Here is a 19,565-nt window from a genome sequence, read left to right as displayed (position 1 = left end):
CCTGGCACCATTTAGCAAAAACTCCCCATTTTAGAGCATAGAGGCACCTAGTCGAAGGCGCTCGCGCCTCCGCGAGTGTGCCCAGCACTCGTGACGGCAGAGTGTCTTGTTCATTTAAGGTCCCTGAAACGGCCACGCATGAAGGTTCCACAGCTCCGGGCTGAAACAGCAGGTCCTTCCTGAGGGGGATTTGCCATGGGGGAGCCACCATCATCTCTCTCAGGTCCGCAAACCAGGGCTGGTTCGGGGCCTCGAGGATCACTGATGCTCTCTCCTCCCTGATTTTGCATAACACCGTAGGCAGAATCTTCACCGGAGGGAACGCATAAAGCCTGGCTTTCGGCCAAGGCAATGTCAGGCTGGTCCTCACCACACACATTCGTGAGGTTCTACGACCTTGACTTTGGCTCCACTCCAGAGGCGCAGGTGCTTTCATCTGAATGTGCACACTGAATTCACACGGACGGACACTTGCTCTTATGGTAGTGTGGGTATAGCGTTCCCACAACGTTTCGACGCAGCGCAAGTTCCCTTGAAAGGGAACATCTCGGTTACGTATGTAACTCTAGTTCCCTGAAGAGAGAACAAACGCTGCGTCGCCCTGCCATACTATGATCGACTTGCTTCAGCCTATCAGAAACTGACACTGTTTGGTTCAGGTGTGCTTTATAGTTTCCTGGTCAGTGACGTCACCCGCCTTTGACGCCATTGGACTGATTCCATACGTGCTTCAAGACGCAATCACACAGGGCAGAGGCGTTCCCGCAGTGTTTCGACGCAGCACAAGTTCCCTGTTCAGGGAACTAGGGTTACATACGTAACCGAGACGTTTCCATCCCATGTGTTTAAGTGAACAAAATTGTTACTTCCTGGGAATTTGCTGCAAAATATCTGTATGTAATAAAAATGCAATTGGAGAAGCCACTGTGGCTCTTTTTCCTACATCATAAATTACTTGCATCTCAGAGAAGAAATGCAATAGCCTTTCAGAATGATCAAACCAACATTTGAGATGCTGTGCAATGAAATCTCTCCGCTTTTTTTTTTTTTTTTGCATATTGAGGAATTTATTCGATATGTGTTTCCATCGTAGTTTACATTCATGTCTTCTTATTGGATAAAAAATGTAAATGTTTAGTTAAGCACATGTTTTTCTTTAATGCACATTTTTTTAATTTATGCATGTTAGCGTTTCCTACAGAAAAATTAGAAGTATTTCGTGTTAAACAAGTTGTTGTTTTTTTTAAATGAATAAGCTAATCTAACTAATCTTTTATTTAGCTCAACGGTTATGGGGTGATGCGCTTTAAAATTATTGCGGGGCAAATTAATTGTAATATGAATTTAATAATACAATTAATAGTAAGAATAACAATAATATAATACATTAATTGGAAATGTCAAATCCTCTTGATAAGGCCGATAGCTGCTGATCATCTTCTGATCGACGCAGGCACGTGCACAGGTAGGGCTCAACCTGTGCAGAGCACATGCCCTTTTGCCCTTACACTCCGAAGTGCCCTTTTTTGGTGGTGTTTTTTTTTTTTTTTTTTAAATCAATGCTATTGGTCACCCTTTACGTCTGTCTGTTTTACAAATATTTAGCCAATGAAAGTTCTTAAACCGAGCTTGTGTAAATCTTATTCGATCCTCAAGCTGTCAGTAAGCTGATAACTCCGCCCCCTCTATATTCACTGAATCAACTGAAGTTCCACAGCAGCCGCACAGTAGACAGCAGCTGAACGAAGTTTTGCGAAGGGTAAATAAATATCTTGTACTAAACACTATGTCTATAAAGGCTCATATTTTATTTATTTGATGTCTGACTCACTGCTGAGACGTGGGACATCGCCTGAGAGAGAGGTCTAGGCTAGCATTTGCCTTCTAGTCATAGCCAATAATACATAGCCTACACTTAAATAGCCTGTGCATACAGTAGCATTTCATCTTTTATAAAATGCGGTTTTGGCCAAATGTATTTACAACAGGAAAAACTGAGTGCCCCGCATATATAGCTAAGTTACAACAAACTAGTTTGTAAACTGTTGATGAAAATGTAATGTGATGCCGGCAGGCATTCGCTGGTCAAAAACTATATATTGATAAGTAATACAACAACAACATATAATTTGTTTTTACCATCGGAAAATCATAACAGGTGCGCCCCCGCGCTGTTTCGTACTGGAACTTACACAAAGCGACGAGTGATCCTCGTCACGGTAACATATATTTCTAAGACATTTCTTATTTGATTTATGATTGCTGATACACTTAATTTATTAACATGTAGGCTAATCATGTTATGGTAATAATATTAAATTATGGTTAATTCAAGGCTGTTAATATGCACATATTCGCCATCTAGCTATTTTTTTAATCTATAGTATTCTGTACTCTCCGCTCGTCCTCACGTGTATAAAATGTAGTAAAACATGGTTTTACTACAGTAATGTTGTTGTAGTAACTAAAAAAAATTACAGAAGATCACTGTGAAATCTTTATATTTTATCATGCATTCATTATCAGAATGTAATTCATGATTTAATTCATTCCAAGGCTTCATTTATTTGATCCAAAATACAGCAAAAACAGTAATATTGTGAAATATTTTTACAATTTAAAATAACTGTTTTCTATTTGAAAATATTTTAAAATGTAATTTATTTCTGTGATCAAAGCTGAATTTTCAGCATCATTACTCAGTCCATACTCATTATGTAGGCTTACTAAATAATCTTGATATAAAAAAGGGAGGGGGGTGCCCTTTTTCAGTTTCAGCACATGCCCCTCAAAAGGCCTGTGCACGGCCCTGGTCTATCGGCACAACCTGGCACGGGGCCTATATTTAAAAAATTTCAAAGTAAAAATAAGGGTCAAACGTGTCATAACCTGACGAAGTATTCCTTATTTGGTCGTCCAGCGCACCTGTAAACCACGCCCGTAAACTTCCTGATCATGCGCCGTCTGTGAATAAAACCAACAGCATCTGTGTGCAACTGTGCATTAGGACTTCAGCTGAAGCGGAAGTGACTGCTTACAATGATTGACCTGCCGTCTCTGTCTGTGACCTGGACCCTGGTGGTTCTGGTCATAACTCTCCTGTTTATGTGAGTATTGAACAACAAAAGCAGGTTAAAGCAACCATCAGTGTTAGCCTATAGCTTTTAGTAGCTAAAGTATCTATCTGTATTTAATGTGTCTCATTTTTAATTAGGTGTTGTCTTATATTTGTTTACTTTATCACACTGTACAGTTCATTTGTGTAAGATCTATATTTAGGCTACATCTACATGTAATGGGTCTCATGTGGTTGTTTGTAGTTTGATATCTCTGTCATTTATCACACTGTAGTTATGGTGTTTGGCCTCATGGATTTTTCAACAAACTGGGAATTCCAGGACCAAGACCTTGGCCTTTCGTTGGCACATTTCTCTCATACACTAAAGTAAGTAATTCACCATGTCATTTCTTTAGAATAATATAGGAATATGTATTAAAAAGACTCTGGAGCAATAAGACTCTCTTTCATTGAATGTCTATATAAAATGTATTTTAGGGTTTTTACAATTTTGATATGGAGTGTGCTAAGAAGTATGGAAAAGTTTGGGGGTGAGTCTCAGTTATACATTTACTGTGTTAAAATAATCTGAAGAAAAGCTGTACTGTAATATCTGTCCTTAATATGTAATAAGTTCAGGGCAGCTCTGATGGCTAAATGATGTGCTAGATGATAGTCTCTTCTGCTCATTTAAGGCTGCATTTATTTCATCAAAAATACAGTATAAACAGTAATCTTGTGAAATATTGTTACAGTTTTAAATGACTGCTTTATATTTTAGCATATTTTATGTAATTTATTCATTTGATGTCAAAGCTGAATTTTCAGCATCATTACTCCAGTCTTCAGTGTCACATGATCCTTCAGATCATTTGCTGCTCAAGTAACATTTCTCATTATTATCAAGGATTTTATTATCAATATTTCCAAAGTTCCAAAAAACAGCATTTATTCGAAATAGAAATCTTTTATTATAAATATGTAAGATTATAAATGTCTTTACTGCCACTTTTGATCAATGTAATGCATCCTTGCTGAATTAAAGTTTTTTGTTTTCATACTGACCCAAAACTTTTGAATGGTAGTGTGTGTATTTGCCTGGATCACTGTAAATGCAAACTAATCTATATTCCTTTCATTGCTCAGGATTTATGATGGAAGGCTCCCAATACTGATGGTCACTGACCTGGAAATGATCAAAACAGTTATGGTGAAAGAATGTTATTCTACCTTCACTAACAGAAGGGTAAGCTCACCTTCGCAGTTATCCAGAAAGTTCCATAATGGCAGGAAACTGAGGATTCCTTTTACACTCCAGTAAAAATCTTTTCTTTTACTGCATTTGTACAGGAGACAAATGCAGACCTGGCCGGCCCCTTTGCTGATGGAATATCTATAACTAAAGATGAGCAATGGAAGAGAATCCGTGGTTCACTCTCTCCATATTTCACAAGTGGACGACTGAAGGAGGTATAGAACAGGTCCTTAAGGGACAGTTCACTCAAACATGAACATTTTAATAATTTACTCACCTTCGTGTTGTTCTAAACCTGAATGACTTTCTCTCTTTTTCTCTGTTTTACAAAAGAAGATGCAGTGAAGAAATATTTTTGTGTTTTTTGTTCATAAAAATGGGGTCCAGTTTTTTTCCACAGATTTGGAACAAAGTTCTAGTCTCTCTGTACTCCTTTATTGAAATTAAAATGTTTTTATTGCCAATACCTTATACTATTATAAAATATGTATATGTTATACTGTACTTGTTGCTCACATGAGACTTGCGTAACTAACACTTATTTTTAAATCTGTTTCAGATGTTTCCCATAGCTGTGACGCATGCTGATCGTTTTATTAAAAATATGCAAAAGCGAGACCACAAGCAGCCAGTGAAAATAAAAGAGTATGTTACATCTGTCTTTAAAGTGCATAACTTTAAAACATAAAGAGCATTCACTGTCAATCATGAACTTAACTAAATTTACATTTACAGCAAAACTTTTACTAAATGATTATCATTAGAATATTTCTTTCTAGTTGTTTTGTGTATCAATGAAAACCACATGCAATGATGTGTAAATGATCTCTTTAATTAAAAAACTACTTTATTTTTATTCCAGAGCTGTCGCTCCATACAGTTTGGATGTCGTCGCCAGCTCCTCCTTTAGCGTTGACATCGACTCCATAAACAACGCAGATGATCCTTTCGTTACTAACATCAAGAAGTTTTTCCAGTTTAGTCTGTTAAGTCCTCTTCTTCTGCTTCAAAGTATGTCATTTGTATAATAAAAATTGCTTTTGTTGTTGATTTGCATTCTAAATCAGTTGTCCATCTTTTACATAATAAAATAATTACAATTTTAAGATCTCAAAAAAAAAAAAAAATTGTTATTTCAGCATTTTTTCCCTCCGTTGCTAATCTTTTGGGGAAAATGGGTATACGGCTTTTTTCAAGTTCGTCAATGGATTTTTTCTACAATGCCCTGAGAAAGATTAAGGACGAGCACAGCAAGAAATCAGATGTATGTTTGTCACCATTTCACTTTTCAACTACAGCTTCAGATTTTGAAGAGTTGTTGATGCCGCAGTAGATTCTGACATTGTGTTTTTAATCAGGGTCGGGTAGATTTTCTCAAGCTCATGATCCAGAGTCAAATATCTGATGATCAAGCTAAGGACACCACAAGTGGCCAACCAGTAAAAGGTTTGAGAGACCGTACAGATATTATACATTTAAATGCGCATGAACTTATATGTTGTTTTGTGAATTCGACAGGACTAACAGACCATGAGATTCTCTCCCAGTCCCTCATTTTCATCCTTGGAGGTTATGAGACTACAAGCACCACTCTCACTTTCCTCCTCTATAATCTTGCGACTAATCCAGACTGCCTGGAAAAGCTGGTTGGGGAGATCGACACAAACTTCCCTGCTGATGTGAGCGCACCGGCTTCTGCTCTGTTCACAGGTTTTGTGTAAAGCAGGGTTTCTGAACTCTGGCCATCAAGGTCCACTTTCCTGCAGAGTTTTGCTCCAACACTAATCAAACTGAAGTAATTAATCAATGTTGGAGGTAAACTCTGCAGGAAAGTGGATCTCGGGGGCCAGAGTTCAGAACCCCTGGTGCAGAGAAACTATTTTAAGGCAGTTTTAGAATTTAGAGTTCAGCTGTTTTACTTCGACATATCTTGTTTTGTTTTTTTCAGTCTCCCATCACATACGATGCATTGATGAAAATGGATTACTTGGAAATGGCCATCAACGAATCAATGCGTCTCCTTCCCACTGCCCCACGCTTAGAGAGGTCCTGTAAGAAGACTGTGGAGATCAATGGGGTGACGATACCAAAAGACACTCTGGTTGCAATTCCTACATATGTTTTATGTCGTGACCCGCAGCTCTGGGATTCTCCTGATGAGTTCAGGCCGGAGAGGTGATGCGATTCATCTATCAGACAGTAGCGATGTTTCCATCCAAAGCCGAGAACCTGCGCACTAAATTGGAATATCGCATAAAACATTTGCGAATAAAGCAGTGTTTCCATCCCATGTGTTCAAGAGAACAAAATTGTTACTTCCTGGGAATTTGCTGCTAAATATCTGCATGTAATAAAAATGTAAGTTGCTGCAATCGGGGAAGCCACTGTGGCTTTTTCCCTACATCATAAATGATGGTGCAGAAAAAATGCAATAAACATTGTCATGTTTGGATGATGGTGTTTGAGATGCTGTGCAATGAAATTTCTCCGCTGCTGAGGCAGTCACGTGAGGGTTTTAGTTTACGTAGTTTACATGCATGTCTTCTTATTGCATATAAAATGTATCCGCTTCAGTTAAACACGTTTTTCTTTAATGCACATTTTTAGAATTTATGCACGTTAGCATTATCCAAAATGCAATATTACAAAACTGCAGATAAAAGTAGGTGGATGGAAACTGAGCTACTGATGCTTTCTGAACATTTCCTTCACAGCCACAATTTTGTCTCTCAAATATTTCTCTGCAGGTTCAGCCCGGAGAGTAAATCAGAGGTTAACCAGTACGCTTTCATGCCTTTTGGACTCGGGCCTCGAAATTGCATTGGAATGAGATTTGCCCTAATGATCATGAAACTTCTTGTTGTGAAGCTTCTTCAGAACTTCACTGTGGAAACAAGTAAAGAGACACAGGTTGGGACATTGACTGTCATATATAGACAATCACGAATGTTTGGCAGACTGTGCTTTGCCTCTATATTTAACACAAATTTACAAATTCACTATTCTTTATTTTCTCTTGTTTATTTCAGATCCCTCTAGAGCTGAATGCTATGTTTCAGCCGAAGGTTCCAATCACACTGAAGTTTATACCAAGATCTCACAAGGAAAAATCATAATTAAAATGCAGCACATTTTCAATATAATTCTGTATAATATTTTATACAAAGTTATATAGCATTAGAAAAACTGCATACAGAATTGATTCATTTTAAATATCATACATACATTTGCAAATGTAAATTGCAAAATTACAAATGTAATTTAAGAGGGTTTAAACTGGATGTTAGAAACCAGCACACAAAGCAACAGCAGAGAAAACGCATGACAATTCTCCTGTGTGACAGTTAGCCTTGATCTCATATATAATATTGGGTAATTATGCGTATGATCATATATGATATGGTAACCACACAAATTGTAAATTGTTCTGGACTTTATATATATTTTAGATGTATTGTATAAAGCGTTATATAAATAAAGGTGACTTGATTCCCTCATTTTAAATAAGTTCTATTAGTAGAAACACCAGAAAAACTGGCTACATGTGTGATGTGGAAAATATGGTTATTCTGTCAACACTGTTTTTTTATGTCACTGATGACTGTTACAAAGGGCTGTTCTGCAACGATCGTTTCAAAATTACTAAATGTGATTGGAAGCAAAGCATTCACACTGGAGTGCCCACAATTGAGATAGTTTTCTTGTCAATAATCAAGATTTGATTTGTTTAATCTGGCAACATCATCCCATATTGAGTGAGAGGTATCAATTCGTATGTGAATTATACCTTATGTTTTTAACAGATTCAACTCCAAAACAATCCCTGGATTCAGAAACTAATATTCGTAGTCCAGCAGCCTGTTTTGTCCCACTACTAGCCTACTCATGAAACAGCTCGAGGTCTTTCACCTTCTCATTTTGGCCTCGTTTACACTGCAGGGTCTTGATGCCCAATTCTGATTTGTTGCCTATATCCGATTTTTTTGACTGTCTGTTTACACGTTCTTTAAATTGTGACCCATATCCGATTCATGTGTTTACACTTGCCATAGGCTACTATCTGAAACATATCGCGCATGCTTAAAGGGTTAAATTCTCTTGCACAAATAGACGAACACAAAATATGTTTCATGCTCTGCGATATGCAAAGTTGCCAAACACCACTTTTGAATAAGAAACAATGTCTATAAAACTCGTTAAAACTCCACGAATCACAAGCGTGTCGGTGAGAACACTCGTTAAAACAACATACACACAGCCGAACTTGACTGCACATCACATATTTGACATTATTGATACTGCTTTCATTCGTAATGCAACGGACCGATCTACGGCACATACAGGGGTGCAAACAGCGCGCTTTTCGGCGCCTCCCGCTTTTTTCACGTCAGTTTGGGTGACTTGTGTGAATCGTGCAGATCCGAAGAGTTTTTTTTAAGGAGGGGGGGTGGTTTGAGAGGGTCTGATTATAATTTAACCAACAGTAATTCTGGATTGCGTCCACTAACAAGTAAATAGGAAATAAGCGAATCAGAACACTGTGCGCCAAACCAGCAGTATGTGCGCAAGCGTGAACCACTAGTGTTTCTGTCTCACTCTCACTCTGGAAGTCTGGATCTGCATCACATTTCTCTCTGCGTGGCGTGGAGTGTCCGTTTTTATGTCGGCTCTCATGTTAACTGGTTAGAGCTTGTGTTAGAGCACAATGCCTGCGTGACACACACACTTCTCGAGCCGCGCCGAAACCGCGTGTTAGAAATAGAACCGCAACCGACGCCTATTTTTCACGCGACACGCAAGAGTGTTGGAAGTTTTCAGACAAAATAGAATGCACAAATACATATTAATAAATTACATTTTGATGCTTGAAAGTCTCTCGGTTTTGACAAATGCATATATAATTGTAATTTAAAAAATAGGCCTAATTATCGATTTTCAAATATTGCCCCTGTCAATAGGCCTACAGAACGAAATATTCTGTAGCCTATTTTGCCGTCAATACTGCCGACGTTGTCTTTGCTGTATCAGGCTATATATATTATGTTTAACATCCAAATGTAGATGGTCTGTCGGCGCACAGAGCCACGCAGTCGCAGACAGCACGTGAAGTTCGTGAACACCGAATTCCCTTTTCTTTCTTATCTATTTGTGTTTGAACAGACATGTGCACGAAAAAATAAGCCAGTGTCCGTCTCAACGAGTTTCCCCGTAAACGCAGTCAAAATAAAACGGATGCGTGTCATTACCGGTATTAGATACGCGCATTCGTCTTAAAGGGACAGCACCCAATATACCTGCAGCTGTTTGTGTCACCAAAGTTAATCAAACAACAAAAGAGAAAGAGAAAAATCACGTTTTGTCAAAAGATAAACTGTATTAATACTTAATACAGTTAATTTACCTGAAAAACAAAAAGCACTGCTTTATTTCTCGTGTATTTGTGTTTTATTGTATTTATATTTGTATTTTGTTTATTAGTTTCTATGCAGATGCACTAGGCCTACCCTACACAATTACCCCAATCATCCTAGAATTATTAATTCTTTACAAAAAGAGCTATTCAAATCATCAGGTGAAATTGTTTTCAGGAAGTAGCAGTAAAGCAAGAAGAAGAAGTGCAAGATAGTTTTTCTAAATTTCATTTGACTCTATAATGTGCCTATAGGGGTGGGTTGGGGATGGTGGCAATGTAGTATCTGGATATTTGCCGCGGGACGAGGGCTTCGATTACCTCTCTCTTTTTTGACCATACATGTGTTTGCACCCCTGCACATACATTAAGGGCTGTTCACTGTTATACAATAAAGAGCCTGCACAGCGACAAGAAATAGAAATTAACACAAAAAAACTGCCTAGAGCCTGTACTTACACAACACTGACAGTGGAGTTGCGCTCAGGAGTAGAGCAGCTGTGAACAATTTTCTTTTTCTTTTTTGAGCGGCTGCGGACAAATTCTTTCTATGCACACACAATATTACATCACAATCTGCGCGTATGTTTTAAAAATATAATCGAACATGTAAATAGTCCTAGCACTTTTTAAATTTAAATAGCCCACTTAAAGCGTTTATTACAAATAAATTACTAATTGCTTGAAATGAATAAATGTAAATGAACAAAAATTTTCGTTAAATTTACAATCATGTGAAAACACTTCCCGTGCCCCTCTCCACATTCCTCTCCTACGATGACAACGTTTCGTCGGGCCATCCGTCCCTTTGCAGATGTGCGTCGGGGTTTCTCTCGTCATTAAACCGCGGAGACGTTGCCTAATGCCTCAGAAAATCCGATCTGCCTGTTTACATGACAGTCGCATTGGCACATATCCGATTTATTTCCACATATGAATGAGGCCTGAAACCGATCTGGAAATATCCGAATGCATGCGTTTTTTTCCTGTTTACACTGTCATAGAACACATCCGATCTGTGTCACATGTGAGCAAAAAATCGGAATTGGGTCACATTTCACTGGCAGTGTAAACGGGGCCTTTCTCAATGATGGGTGTCACTGTAAATTGTTCAAAAAACAGTGTTAATGTTATTGTGTGCATTAGTGTGTTTTATGTAGTCGCAGATATCAAACTCAGGCTTTATTTTCTTCTAAGGTGAGTAAAATGAAGTGATAGTAAATTTGACACTTTTAAGACGAACCTGTTTTTGTTAGAAATAGCCTACTTTTTGTGCTTCGTAGTTTCATTTATGTTTCTTAACAAATGAATAGCTTTAACCACCATTGCTGCCAAGTGCAGGTACCACCGATAAGATAACTCGAAACGTAAATAGGCTAAGTGTCATAACCTGTCGATTTATTCCTTATTTGGTCGCCCTTGCGAACCTGTAAACCAAGCCCACTTTCTGATCATGCGCCGTCTGACGTGAATAAAACCAACAGAATCTGTGCAACTGTATCAGGAAGAGACTGCAGACTTCGTTTGACTTACAATGATTGACCTGCCGTCTCTGTCTGTGACCTGGACCTTGGTGGTTCTGGTCATAACTCTCCTGTTTATGTAAGTATTTCAGAAAATGTCAATGCAACCATTTTTATAAGCCTTATTCTGTGTTATAGTTTTGTTTTATATTAGGATATACTAGGATAAACGTTTGTTGCTTAATCGTCTCTATTCAGATTTATTGAATATAAGGTGTTTTGGTCATTGTGTTTAGTTGCATTTATCCCAAAATAGGTGACGTTGTTTACAAGCAGTAGGAGTCATTAACTTTAACTTTATTTTAGATTGCTTATTAAAAAACCTGTAAAAGATAAACATGTTTGTAGTGCATTTTCAACGTGTTTATTGCTACGTTTAGCGCGAAAATACTAACAGCTGAGTATCCGATCTGTCGTCATAGTAGTGCGTTCAACCTTTGCTAAAATTAACCATGGTTTTACTAGTAGCCTACAAATAATAATAATAAATCAATTTAAAAAACAACAACACACAAGCACACATTAACCGTGATTTTGCTACACTAACCATAGTTGGTACTTTAGATTTTGGTAAATTGTTGTTGTGAACTTGTGACCCTTGATTGTTTATGTTATTTGTTGCTGCCCTCTTGGCCAGGTCACTCTTGTAAAATAGATTTTTAATCTCAATTAATTTGGATCTGGTTAAATAAAGAAATGAAAGTTTAACTATGGTATTTGTAGCAAAACTGTGGTTATACAAAGGGCAATCAATCCGCCAAGAAAGGGTTACTACACTCTTACTGTAAAAAACATGGTTAATCTCAGATATATTGTATTTACAAAGTCGTACTTATGAGTGGGAAACTCAGAACTGTCTAAGCCCAGAGTTTTTATTTTATTTTTTAGGGCATGTCAGGTGGACACAATTGATGCAGCGATAGTACTGTACAATTATGATAGAATATGGAAAGATTAATCAGAATCAGAAAGAGCTTTATTGCCATGTGTACTTGAGTGCACACACAAGGATTTTTTCTTTGTAGGTACTAAAGCTTTCAGTGCACTCGCACAAATACAAAAAGAAACTGTAAGAATAAAGTATAAAAAGTATAAAGGCACTGTAAGGTTAGTTATTGTAAATATATTTACAAATTATGAACATATATACAGTATTTTGAATGATATGAATAAATATCAACTGAATTTACAAAGATGCTAATCTAGCAGTGGCGTATTGCACTTACAGGCGTGTGCCTTGGGAGACATTTAACTGTTTAAGAGGGAAATCAAGCGTAGCATCAGTTCTGGTCAGTCAAGCTCGCATCAGCTGACTCTCAGCTAATCCACATCTACCTATAGGAAATGGAATAAAACACCTATCACAGCATCCATATATAAGCTCCTTCAACAGCTATCGCGTTTCTCAGGAGCTAATTACCCTCCTCCATCCCCAGCTCCTCCTCTCTCCAGTCAGGATTTGGCATTGTGATTTCCCTTTGAATCAGACTAAATTCTTGAATTATGTTGTACATTGAAATATTGAATTAATGATAGTACAGTAGTAGGTCCTGGAGGGTGGGCAGGGGAGCACCAATTATCCTCTCAGCAGTCTGGACTGTCCGCTGTAACCTTCTGATGTCTGATTTGGTTGCTGGATTTGGTAGCAGTTATAGAAGTGCATAGAACAGACTCAAAGACGGCTGAGTAGAACTGTGTCAGCAGCTCCTGTGGCAGGTTGAACTTCCTCAGCTGGCGATGTCTTGTACTTGATGTTCCTCAGGCCTGTCAAGACTGACACTGACACCTGACTTGCGGAAGACCACTCCAACTCCTACCGATCACATACTGCGTCTGTCTGTAGTAGACGTTAGGAAATCTCTATCCTGAGTTAACCAACGGTAAGCTGCAGGGCCTGACAACATACCTGGCAGGGTGCTCCGAGAATGTGCTGATCAGCTTGCAGATGTCCTCACGGACCTCTTCAACATTTCCCTGAGCCAGAGAGTTGTTCCTGTGTGTTTCAAGACAGCTACCATCATCCCTGTGCCAAAGAAATCATCTGTGTCCTGTCTGAATGACTACCGGCCTGTTGCACTTACACCTATCATCATGAAGTGCTTTGAGATGCTAGTCATGAAACGCATAAAGAACAGTCTTCCCACCACACTGGACCCATTTCAGTACACATATCGTCCCAACCGTTCCCAACCGGACGCCATATCTGCTACCATACACCTGACTTTTCTAGATAAAAAAGGTAGTTATGTAAGGATGCTGTTCGTGGATTGTAGTTCAGAATTCAGCACAATCATTCCACAACAACTGACAACAAAGCTGAGTCTATTGGGTTTAAACACCTCCTTCTGCAACTGGATCCTGGACTTTTTGACCGGGAGACCCCAGTCTGTCAAGATCGTCAACTCCACCTCCTGCACCATCACACTGAACACCGGTGCTGTCCTCTGCTGTTCACCCTGCTGACCCATGACTGTGCTGCTCAGTTTACTTCTAATCACATCATCAAGTTTGCTGACGATACTACAGTTGTGGGCCTCATCAGCAATAACGATGAGTCAGCATATAGGGAGGAGGTGTACCAGAGTTGCAGTATGGTGTAGAGACAATCTCTTAGTAACATCTCTTAATGTTGATAAGACTAAAGAGATGATTGTCGACTTCAGGAGAACCCAAGCGGACCACTCACCACTGTACATCACTGGAACAAATGTGGAAAGATTCAAAAGCTCCAAGATTCTTGGTGTGCACATGTCAGAGGACCTCTCCTGGACTCTTAACACCACCTGCCTAGTCAAGAAGGCCTGGCAGCGTGTCCATTTTCTGCGGAGGCTGAGGAGAGCCAAACTTCCTTTTCCCATTCTCACCTCCTTCTATAGAGGGACGATAGAGAGCTGAACAGCTGTCTCACTGTGTAGTACGGGAACTGCATAGCTTCCGACAGCAAGACTCTAAAGCGGATTGTGAGGACAGTGGAAAAGATCATTGGGATCTCTTTACCCACTGTAGATGCTTCATTCAACAACCGCTGCATCCGCAGAGCCATTCATATTGAGGACGACACCTCTCATCCCTTTCATGGATTGTTCAGCCTTCTGCCATCTGCCACCACCAGCAGACTTCGTAACAGTTTTTTCCCTGAGGCAGTCAGATTACTCAACACCTTGCTGCCTCCCAATACTCATCTGGGTTAGTTGAACACCTAAACCAGTAAACATTCATATCATTATACACACTAACCCAGTAAGACTCAGTACTACTGCAAACTGCACTTACATAACATAGCTGCATCAGTCACTTTACTAGTATTGCTGCTATTGTGCTGCTATGCCATAAAATAATCATAGTCCATGTTTACAATTTATAGTTATATTCAGTGTATATATTTATTTATTCTATATATATATATAGAATATATGTATTTGCACTTATGTAGTCTTGCTAAATGTTCCGTGGTGCACCATGGTCCTGAAGAAACGCCATATTGTTCCAATGTATACATGTTATATAGAGGAATGACAGTAAATATGCACTTGACTTGACTTGACTTGACACACGACTGTTGGGTAAACTGTTTTTCAGCTTTAATTAATTTTACAGCACTTTCATAAATTAAATAAAAAGCAAAAACACTGAATTGTGCATTTTTTATTCATCATTTTGTAGAAGTAGACTTAAGAAGTCTTGCTGAATCTTTTGTAGAAAAGGTAGATCACCATCTTGCTCCAATCAAAATATTTTGAACTCATCTGATGTCGTTATTTATTGACTTATCAACTCGTAATTACAAAATTCTGAGGACTTCAAAATTCTGAGAATGCACCATAAACCCACTTGAATGTTATGATTTTTTTACAGTGTTGCATTTTATTTTAGTTTTCATCATAAATATTTGGTACTTTATTTATTGAAAAGTGTCTTCTACTGAAAATTACATGTAAATGTGTAGTTGAAATTTCATGCAGTGATAGCTCGGATAATTTTATACAGTTCTAGAACAACACATTAATTGAGAGACTGTATGGAGTATGTACTTCATCATACAACAGAAATCTAAATGTGATTAAAAGGGTGATAACCTTAAAAAAATGCTTCCTTCCTGTCCCAGTTTGAGGGTTAAAAAAAAATCTTGTCACCCTAATCTATATCTGTTTTTAATGTGTCTCATCTTAGTTCGTATTTGTTTGTAGTGTTATAATTGCATAATTTATCACACTGTAGTTATGGTGTTTGGCCTCATGGATTTTTCAAAAAACTGGGAATTCCAGGACCAAGACCTTGGCCTTTCGTTGGCACACTTCTCTCATACAGTAAAGTAAGTAATTCATTATGTAACTGTTTTAGAATAATGTAGGAAGTTGTAATTATGTTAGAGCTTTTTGTTTTTGAATCTCTCATTGAATAATTATATATATGCAAATGTATTTTAGGGTTTGTGCAATTTTGATATGGAGTGTGCTAAGAAGTATGGAAAAGTTTGGGGGTGAGTCTCAGTTATATATTTACTGTGTTAACATCAAATTGATAATACTTATACTATTAATTCATATTTATATATAATCATTGTCATTCCAGCTATATATACATCAATACAGTGGGATGAAATGTAATTTTACTCTATGGATGACATTTATTCAAATTTGAATATAAATGAAGAAACTACAAACTAGAAACAACGCCATCTATTATTTTATTATTTGCCAGGATCACTTAATGCAAACTTAATATATTCCTTCCATTGCTCAGGATTTATGATGGAAGGCTCCCAATACTGATGGTCACTGACCGGGAAATTATCAAAACAGTTATGGTGAAAGAATGTTATTCTATATTCACTAACAGAAGGGTAAGCTCACAAACACCGTTTTGTACAACGAAAGTGTTATTATGGCAATTCAGATCCAGTAAAGGTCATAATTCTGTACAGATTAGAAAAACAGACCTGGCTGGCCCCTTCGGTGACGGCATAATTATGGTTAGAGATGAGCAATGGAAGAGAATCCGCAGTTCCCTCTCCCCGTATTTCACAAGTGGACGACTGAAGGAGGTATAGAACAGGCTCATATGAGCTGTATGTATCATATATTGGAGTCTAGTCCCAGTATTTTTACAGAACAGTAAAAACAATCAGTCGTCTAGAGATTAAAATAGAAATGAGGCAAAGCCAAATTAATTTTATTATATTCTTGTTGCTCTTATGACATTTGTGTAACTAACACTTATTTTTAAATCTGTTTCAGATGTTTCCCATAGCTGTGACGCATGCTGATCGTTTTATTAAAAATATGCAAAAGCGAGACTACAAGCAGCCAGTGAAAATAAAAGAGTATGTTACATCTGTCTTTAAAGTGCATAACTTTAAAACATAAAGAGCATTCACTGTCAATCATGAACTTAACTAAATTTACATTTACAGCAAAACTTTTACTAAATGGTTATCATTAGAATATTTCTTTCTAGTTGTTTTGTGTATCAATGAAAACCACATGCAGTGACGTGTAAATGATCTCTTTAATTAAAAAACGACTCTATTTTTATTCCAGAGCTGTCGCTCCATACAGTTTGGATGTCGTCGCCAGCTCCTCCTTTAGCGTTGACATCGACTCCATAAACAACGCAGATGATCCTTTCGTTACTAACATCAAGAAGTTTGTTCAGTTTAATGTCTTCAGTCCTCTCTTTCTGCTAATACGTATGTCGTTGTTTATATAATAATCATGGAAATTGAAAAGAGAAACAAATAATGAATACATTTTCTTATTTCAGTTATGTTTCCCTCTTTTGCAATTCTTTTGAGCAAATTGGGGATAAGTCTTTTTTCGAGGTCGTCTATGGATTTTTTCTACAGTGCCCTTAGAAAGATTAAGGACGAGCGCAAAGAATCAGATGTATGTCAGTATTTCACTTTTCAACACTCTTTAAAATAAAGGTTCCAATAGGACGTTTTCGTAGAGATGCCATAGAAGAACCATTTCAAGTTCCCCAAAGAACCTTTCAGTGAACAGTTCTTAAAATAACCTTTTTTCTTAGCTTGAAGAACATTGGTAAAGGTTCTTTATGGAACCATAGAGTACAATAAAGAACCTTTATTTTTAAGAGTATAGTCACTCTCACTGTTGTTTAGATCTGGCAGTGATGGTGATGCCGCTGTTTTTAATCAGGGTCGGGTAGATTTTCTCAAGCTCATGATCCAGAGTCAAATATCTGATGATCAAGCTAAGGACACCACAAGTGGCCAACCAGTAAAAGGTTTGAGAGACCGTACAGATATTACACATTTAAATGCGCATGAACTTGTTTTCAAATATGCTGTTTTGTGAATTCGACAGGACTAACAGACCATGAGATTCTCTCCCAGTCCCTCGTTTTCATCCTTGGAGGTTATGAGACTACAAGCACCACTCTCACTTTCCTCCTCTATAATCTTGCGACTAATCCAGACTGTCTGGAAAAGCTGGTTGGGGAGATCGACACAAACTTCCCTGCTGATGTGAGCGCACCGGCTTCTGCTCTGTTCACAGGTTTTGTGTAAAGAATCTGAAGCACATTTAGAGTTGAACCATATGCATTGGACATATCTTGATTTTTTTTATTCTTCAGTCTCCCATCACATACGATGCATTGATGAAAATGGATTACTTGGAAATGGCCATCAACGAATCAATGCGTCTCCTTCCCACTGCCCCACGCTTAGAGAGGTCCTGTAAGAAGACTGTGGAGATCAATGGGGTGACGATACCAAAAGACACTCTGGTTGGAATTCCTACATATGTTTTATGTCGTGACCCGCAGCTCTGGGATTCTCCTGATGAGTTCAGGCCGGAGAGGTGATGTGAACATTTCTTTCACTGCCACAATTTTTCTCACTTCAGTTTTTCTCACATAATGGATCTTATAGCATGTGATTTATGCAATTTACTGAACCACATGCCATATTTAAGCTAGAATTGCTTAACTGAAAGTCTCTCAAATGCAGGTTCAGCCCGGAGAGTAAATCAGAGGTTAACCAGTACGCTTTCATGCCTTTTGGACTCGGACCTCGAAATTGCATTGGAATGAGATTTGCCCTAATGATCATGAAACTTCTTGTTGTGAAGCTTCTTCAGAACTTCACTGTGGAAACATGTAAAGAGACACAGGTTGGTACATTGACTGCCATTATTTAGAGTTCGTATACAGTATGTCAGACAGACTATGCTTTTCTTCTTGAATTAATGAATATTTTTCACTCTCTTTTTTTTTTTTTCCAGATCCCTCTAGAGATGAATGTTGTTTTTCAGCCGAAGGTTCCCGTCACACTGAAGTTCATACCAAGATCTCACAAGGAAAAAGACATATTATCATAACATCAGAATTATTTTACCACATAAAATGTGCCCATGAGAGTAATACTTTCTGTGAAAATGGGCATTTTGCTGTTCATTGCACCCGGAAAGCCCATAATACTGAATCCAGTGTCTTCCAATTTCAGTTGGAAATGAAGACTGAACAGGAAGAGATTGTTTGTTTTCTTGCCACTTACAGCCTTAATTGAGCACCCATGCCCTGGAAAACCACAAATATAAAACAGAACCTAAGAAAGAAAATCGTTTTTCAGCATTGGCAGTTATTTTGCCAAAATGGAGTATACATTTAATTACACTAACCATAATCTATTCATATTGATGCTCTTTTTTAGATATTTGGCTACTTTTAACATTTTAATTAAGACTAACACACTATTTAAATTTACTGTGTTATAAAAATGAAATTGATTTAATTCGATCTAATAGGACTCTCCTCAAAGGGTTGTTTATGTCCACTTAATCAAATAAAATAATGAATATATATTTTGTTAGATAATACACATAATGTTTTAGCTGCTGTTGCATCACTGAATATTTTCAGTTGACCTCAGCACTGAATGTGATGTAACCAGCAGTAATTCCAATTTACATTAAAGCCTTCTTCCTCATTTCATCTTTACAAATGTTCTTGTCTTTTTGTGACATGTGAGAAGTTGCATGTGCAACCTTGGGTAAACTAAAATGCTTTTCAGCATTGTTGGGACAATATTATAGGGTCAAGACCTTTGTTGCAAAACCATGGTTTCATTTTTGCGAAATCTGGTAGGTTTTTTCTTTCCCACTTCCTGCTGACTCATCTTCCAACAAACTGAATTTTTTGTTTTGACCTAGAAATTCTTTAAACCATTGCCTGATCAAAACATTAAAGAATCCCATAAAAATGACAAAGACAGGGAAATAATATTGTTAAAGGTTTTGGTAAACTAATCCAGAAGGCCAGGCAGGCCAAGTTTATAAAGTCCCTGTAGGATTTTGA

The 19,565-nt window shown here is 37.8% G+C and overlaps 2 protein-coding genes across 6 annotated transcripts; both read left to right on the top strand.

The window, feature by feature from the left end:
• The first annotated feature begins 1,680 nt into the window (after window positions 1–1,680).
• LOC311085565 (cytochrome P450 3A40-like) lies at window positions 1,681–7,810 on the top strand. Of its 4 annotated transcripts, none has more exons than XM_084118063.1 (14): window positions 1,684–1,759; window positions 3,008–3,107; window positions 3,352–3,445; window positions 3,557–3,609; window positions 4,205–4,304; window positions 4,409–4,528; window positions 4,873–4,958; window positions 5,176–5,324; window positions 5,453–5,577; window positions 5,672–5,759; window positions 5,832–5,992; window positions 6,262–6,488; window positions 7,061–7,223; window positions 7,343–7,810. In XM_084118063.1, exons 2-14 carry the CDS (start codon window positions 3,040–3,042, stop codon window positions 7,427–7,429), a joined length of 1,521 nt encoding a protein of 506 aa, XP_083974189.1. In that variant the 5' UTR covers window positions 1,684–1,759; window positions 3,008–3,039; the 3' UTR covers window positions 7,430–7,810. The 4 variants fall into 4 exon arrangements, with proteins under 4 accessions (XP_083974190.1, XP_083974189.1, XP_083974188.1 ...); XM_084118062.1 differs by having other exon boundaries at window positions 1,685–1,759; window positions 2,921–3,107; XM_084118064.1 differs by lacking the exon at window positions 3,557–3,609 and having other exon boundaries at window positions 1,681–1,759; window positions 2,921–3,107.
• Window positions 7,811–11,207: 3,397 nt separating this feature from the next.
• On the top strand, window positions 11,208–19,212 carry LOC311085552 (cytochrome P450 3A40-like). 2 transcript variants are annotated; one of them, XM_084118044.1, is made up of 13 exons: window positions 11,208–11,325; window positions 15,465–15,558; window positions 15,674–15,726; window positions 15,990–16,089; window positions 16,171–16,290; window positions 16,484–16,569; window positions 16,787–16,935; window positions 17,010–17,131; window positions 17,405–17,492; window positions 17,573–17,733; window positions 17,844–18,070; window positions 18,220–18,382; window positions 18,494–19,212. In XM_084118044.1, exons 1-13 carry the CDS (start codon window positions 11,258–11,260, stop codon window positions 18,587–18,589), a joined length of 1,527 nt encoding a protein of 508 aa, XP_083974170.1. In that variant the 5' UTR covers window positions 11,208–11,257; the 3' UTR covers window positions 18,590–19,212. The 2 variants fall into 2 exon arrangements, with proteins under 2 accessions (XP_083974170.1, XP_083974171.1); XM_084118045.1 differs by lacking the exon at window positions 17,010–17,131 and having other exon boundaries at window positions 16,787–16,891; window positions 17,368–17,492.
• The last annotated feature ends 353 nt before the right edge of the window (window positions 19,213–19,565 follow it).

The sequence above is a fragment of the Abramis brama genome (assembly GCF_963993115.1).
Source record: "Abramis brama genome assembly, chromosome: 1".
NCBI classification, from domain to species: Eukaryota; Metazoa; Chordata; class Actinopteri; order Cypriniformes; family Leuciscidae; genus Abramis; species Abramis brama.
This window is presented reverse-complemented; position numbering and strand designations above follow the sequence as displayed.

Bases quoted from the DNA above. Each gene is read 5' to 3' on its own strand.
- LOC311085565 (XM_084118063.1), top strand. From the start codon at position 3,040: ATGATTGACCTGCCGTCTCTGTCTGTGACCTGGACCCTGGTGGTTCTG. The intron at 4,305-4,408 runs GTAAGCTCACCT...GCATTTGTACAG, and splicing joins CTACCTTCACTAACAGAAGG to GAGACAAATGCAGACCTGGC. The intron at 4,529-4,872 runs GTATAGAACAGG...AATCTGTTTCAG, and splicing joins CAAGTGGACGACTGAAGGAG to ATGTTTCCCATAGCTGTGAC.
- LOC311085552 (XM_084118044.1), top strand. From the start codon at position 11,258: ATGATTGACCTGCCGTCTCTGTCTGTGACCTGGACCTTGGTGGTTCTG. The intron at 16,291-16,483 runs GTATAGAACAGG...AATCTGTTTCAG, and splicing joins CAAGTGGACGACTGAAGGAG to ATGTTTCCCATAGCTGTGAC. The intron at 18,383-18,493 runs GTTGGTACATTG...TTTTTTTTCCAG, and splicing joins AAACATGTAAAGAGACACAG to ATCCCTCTAGAGATGAATGT.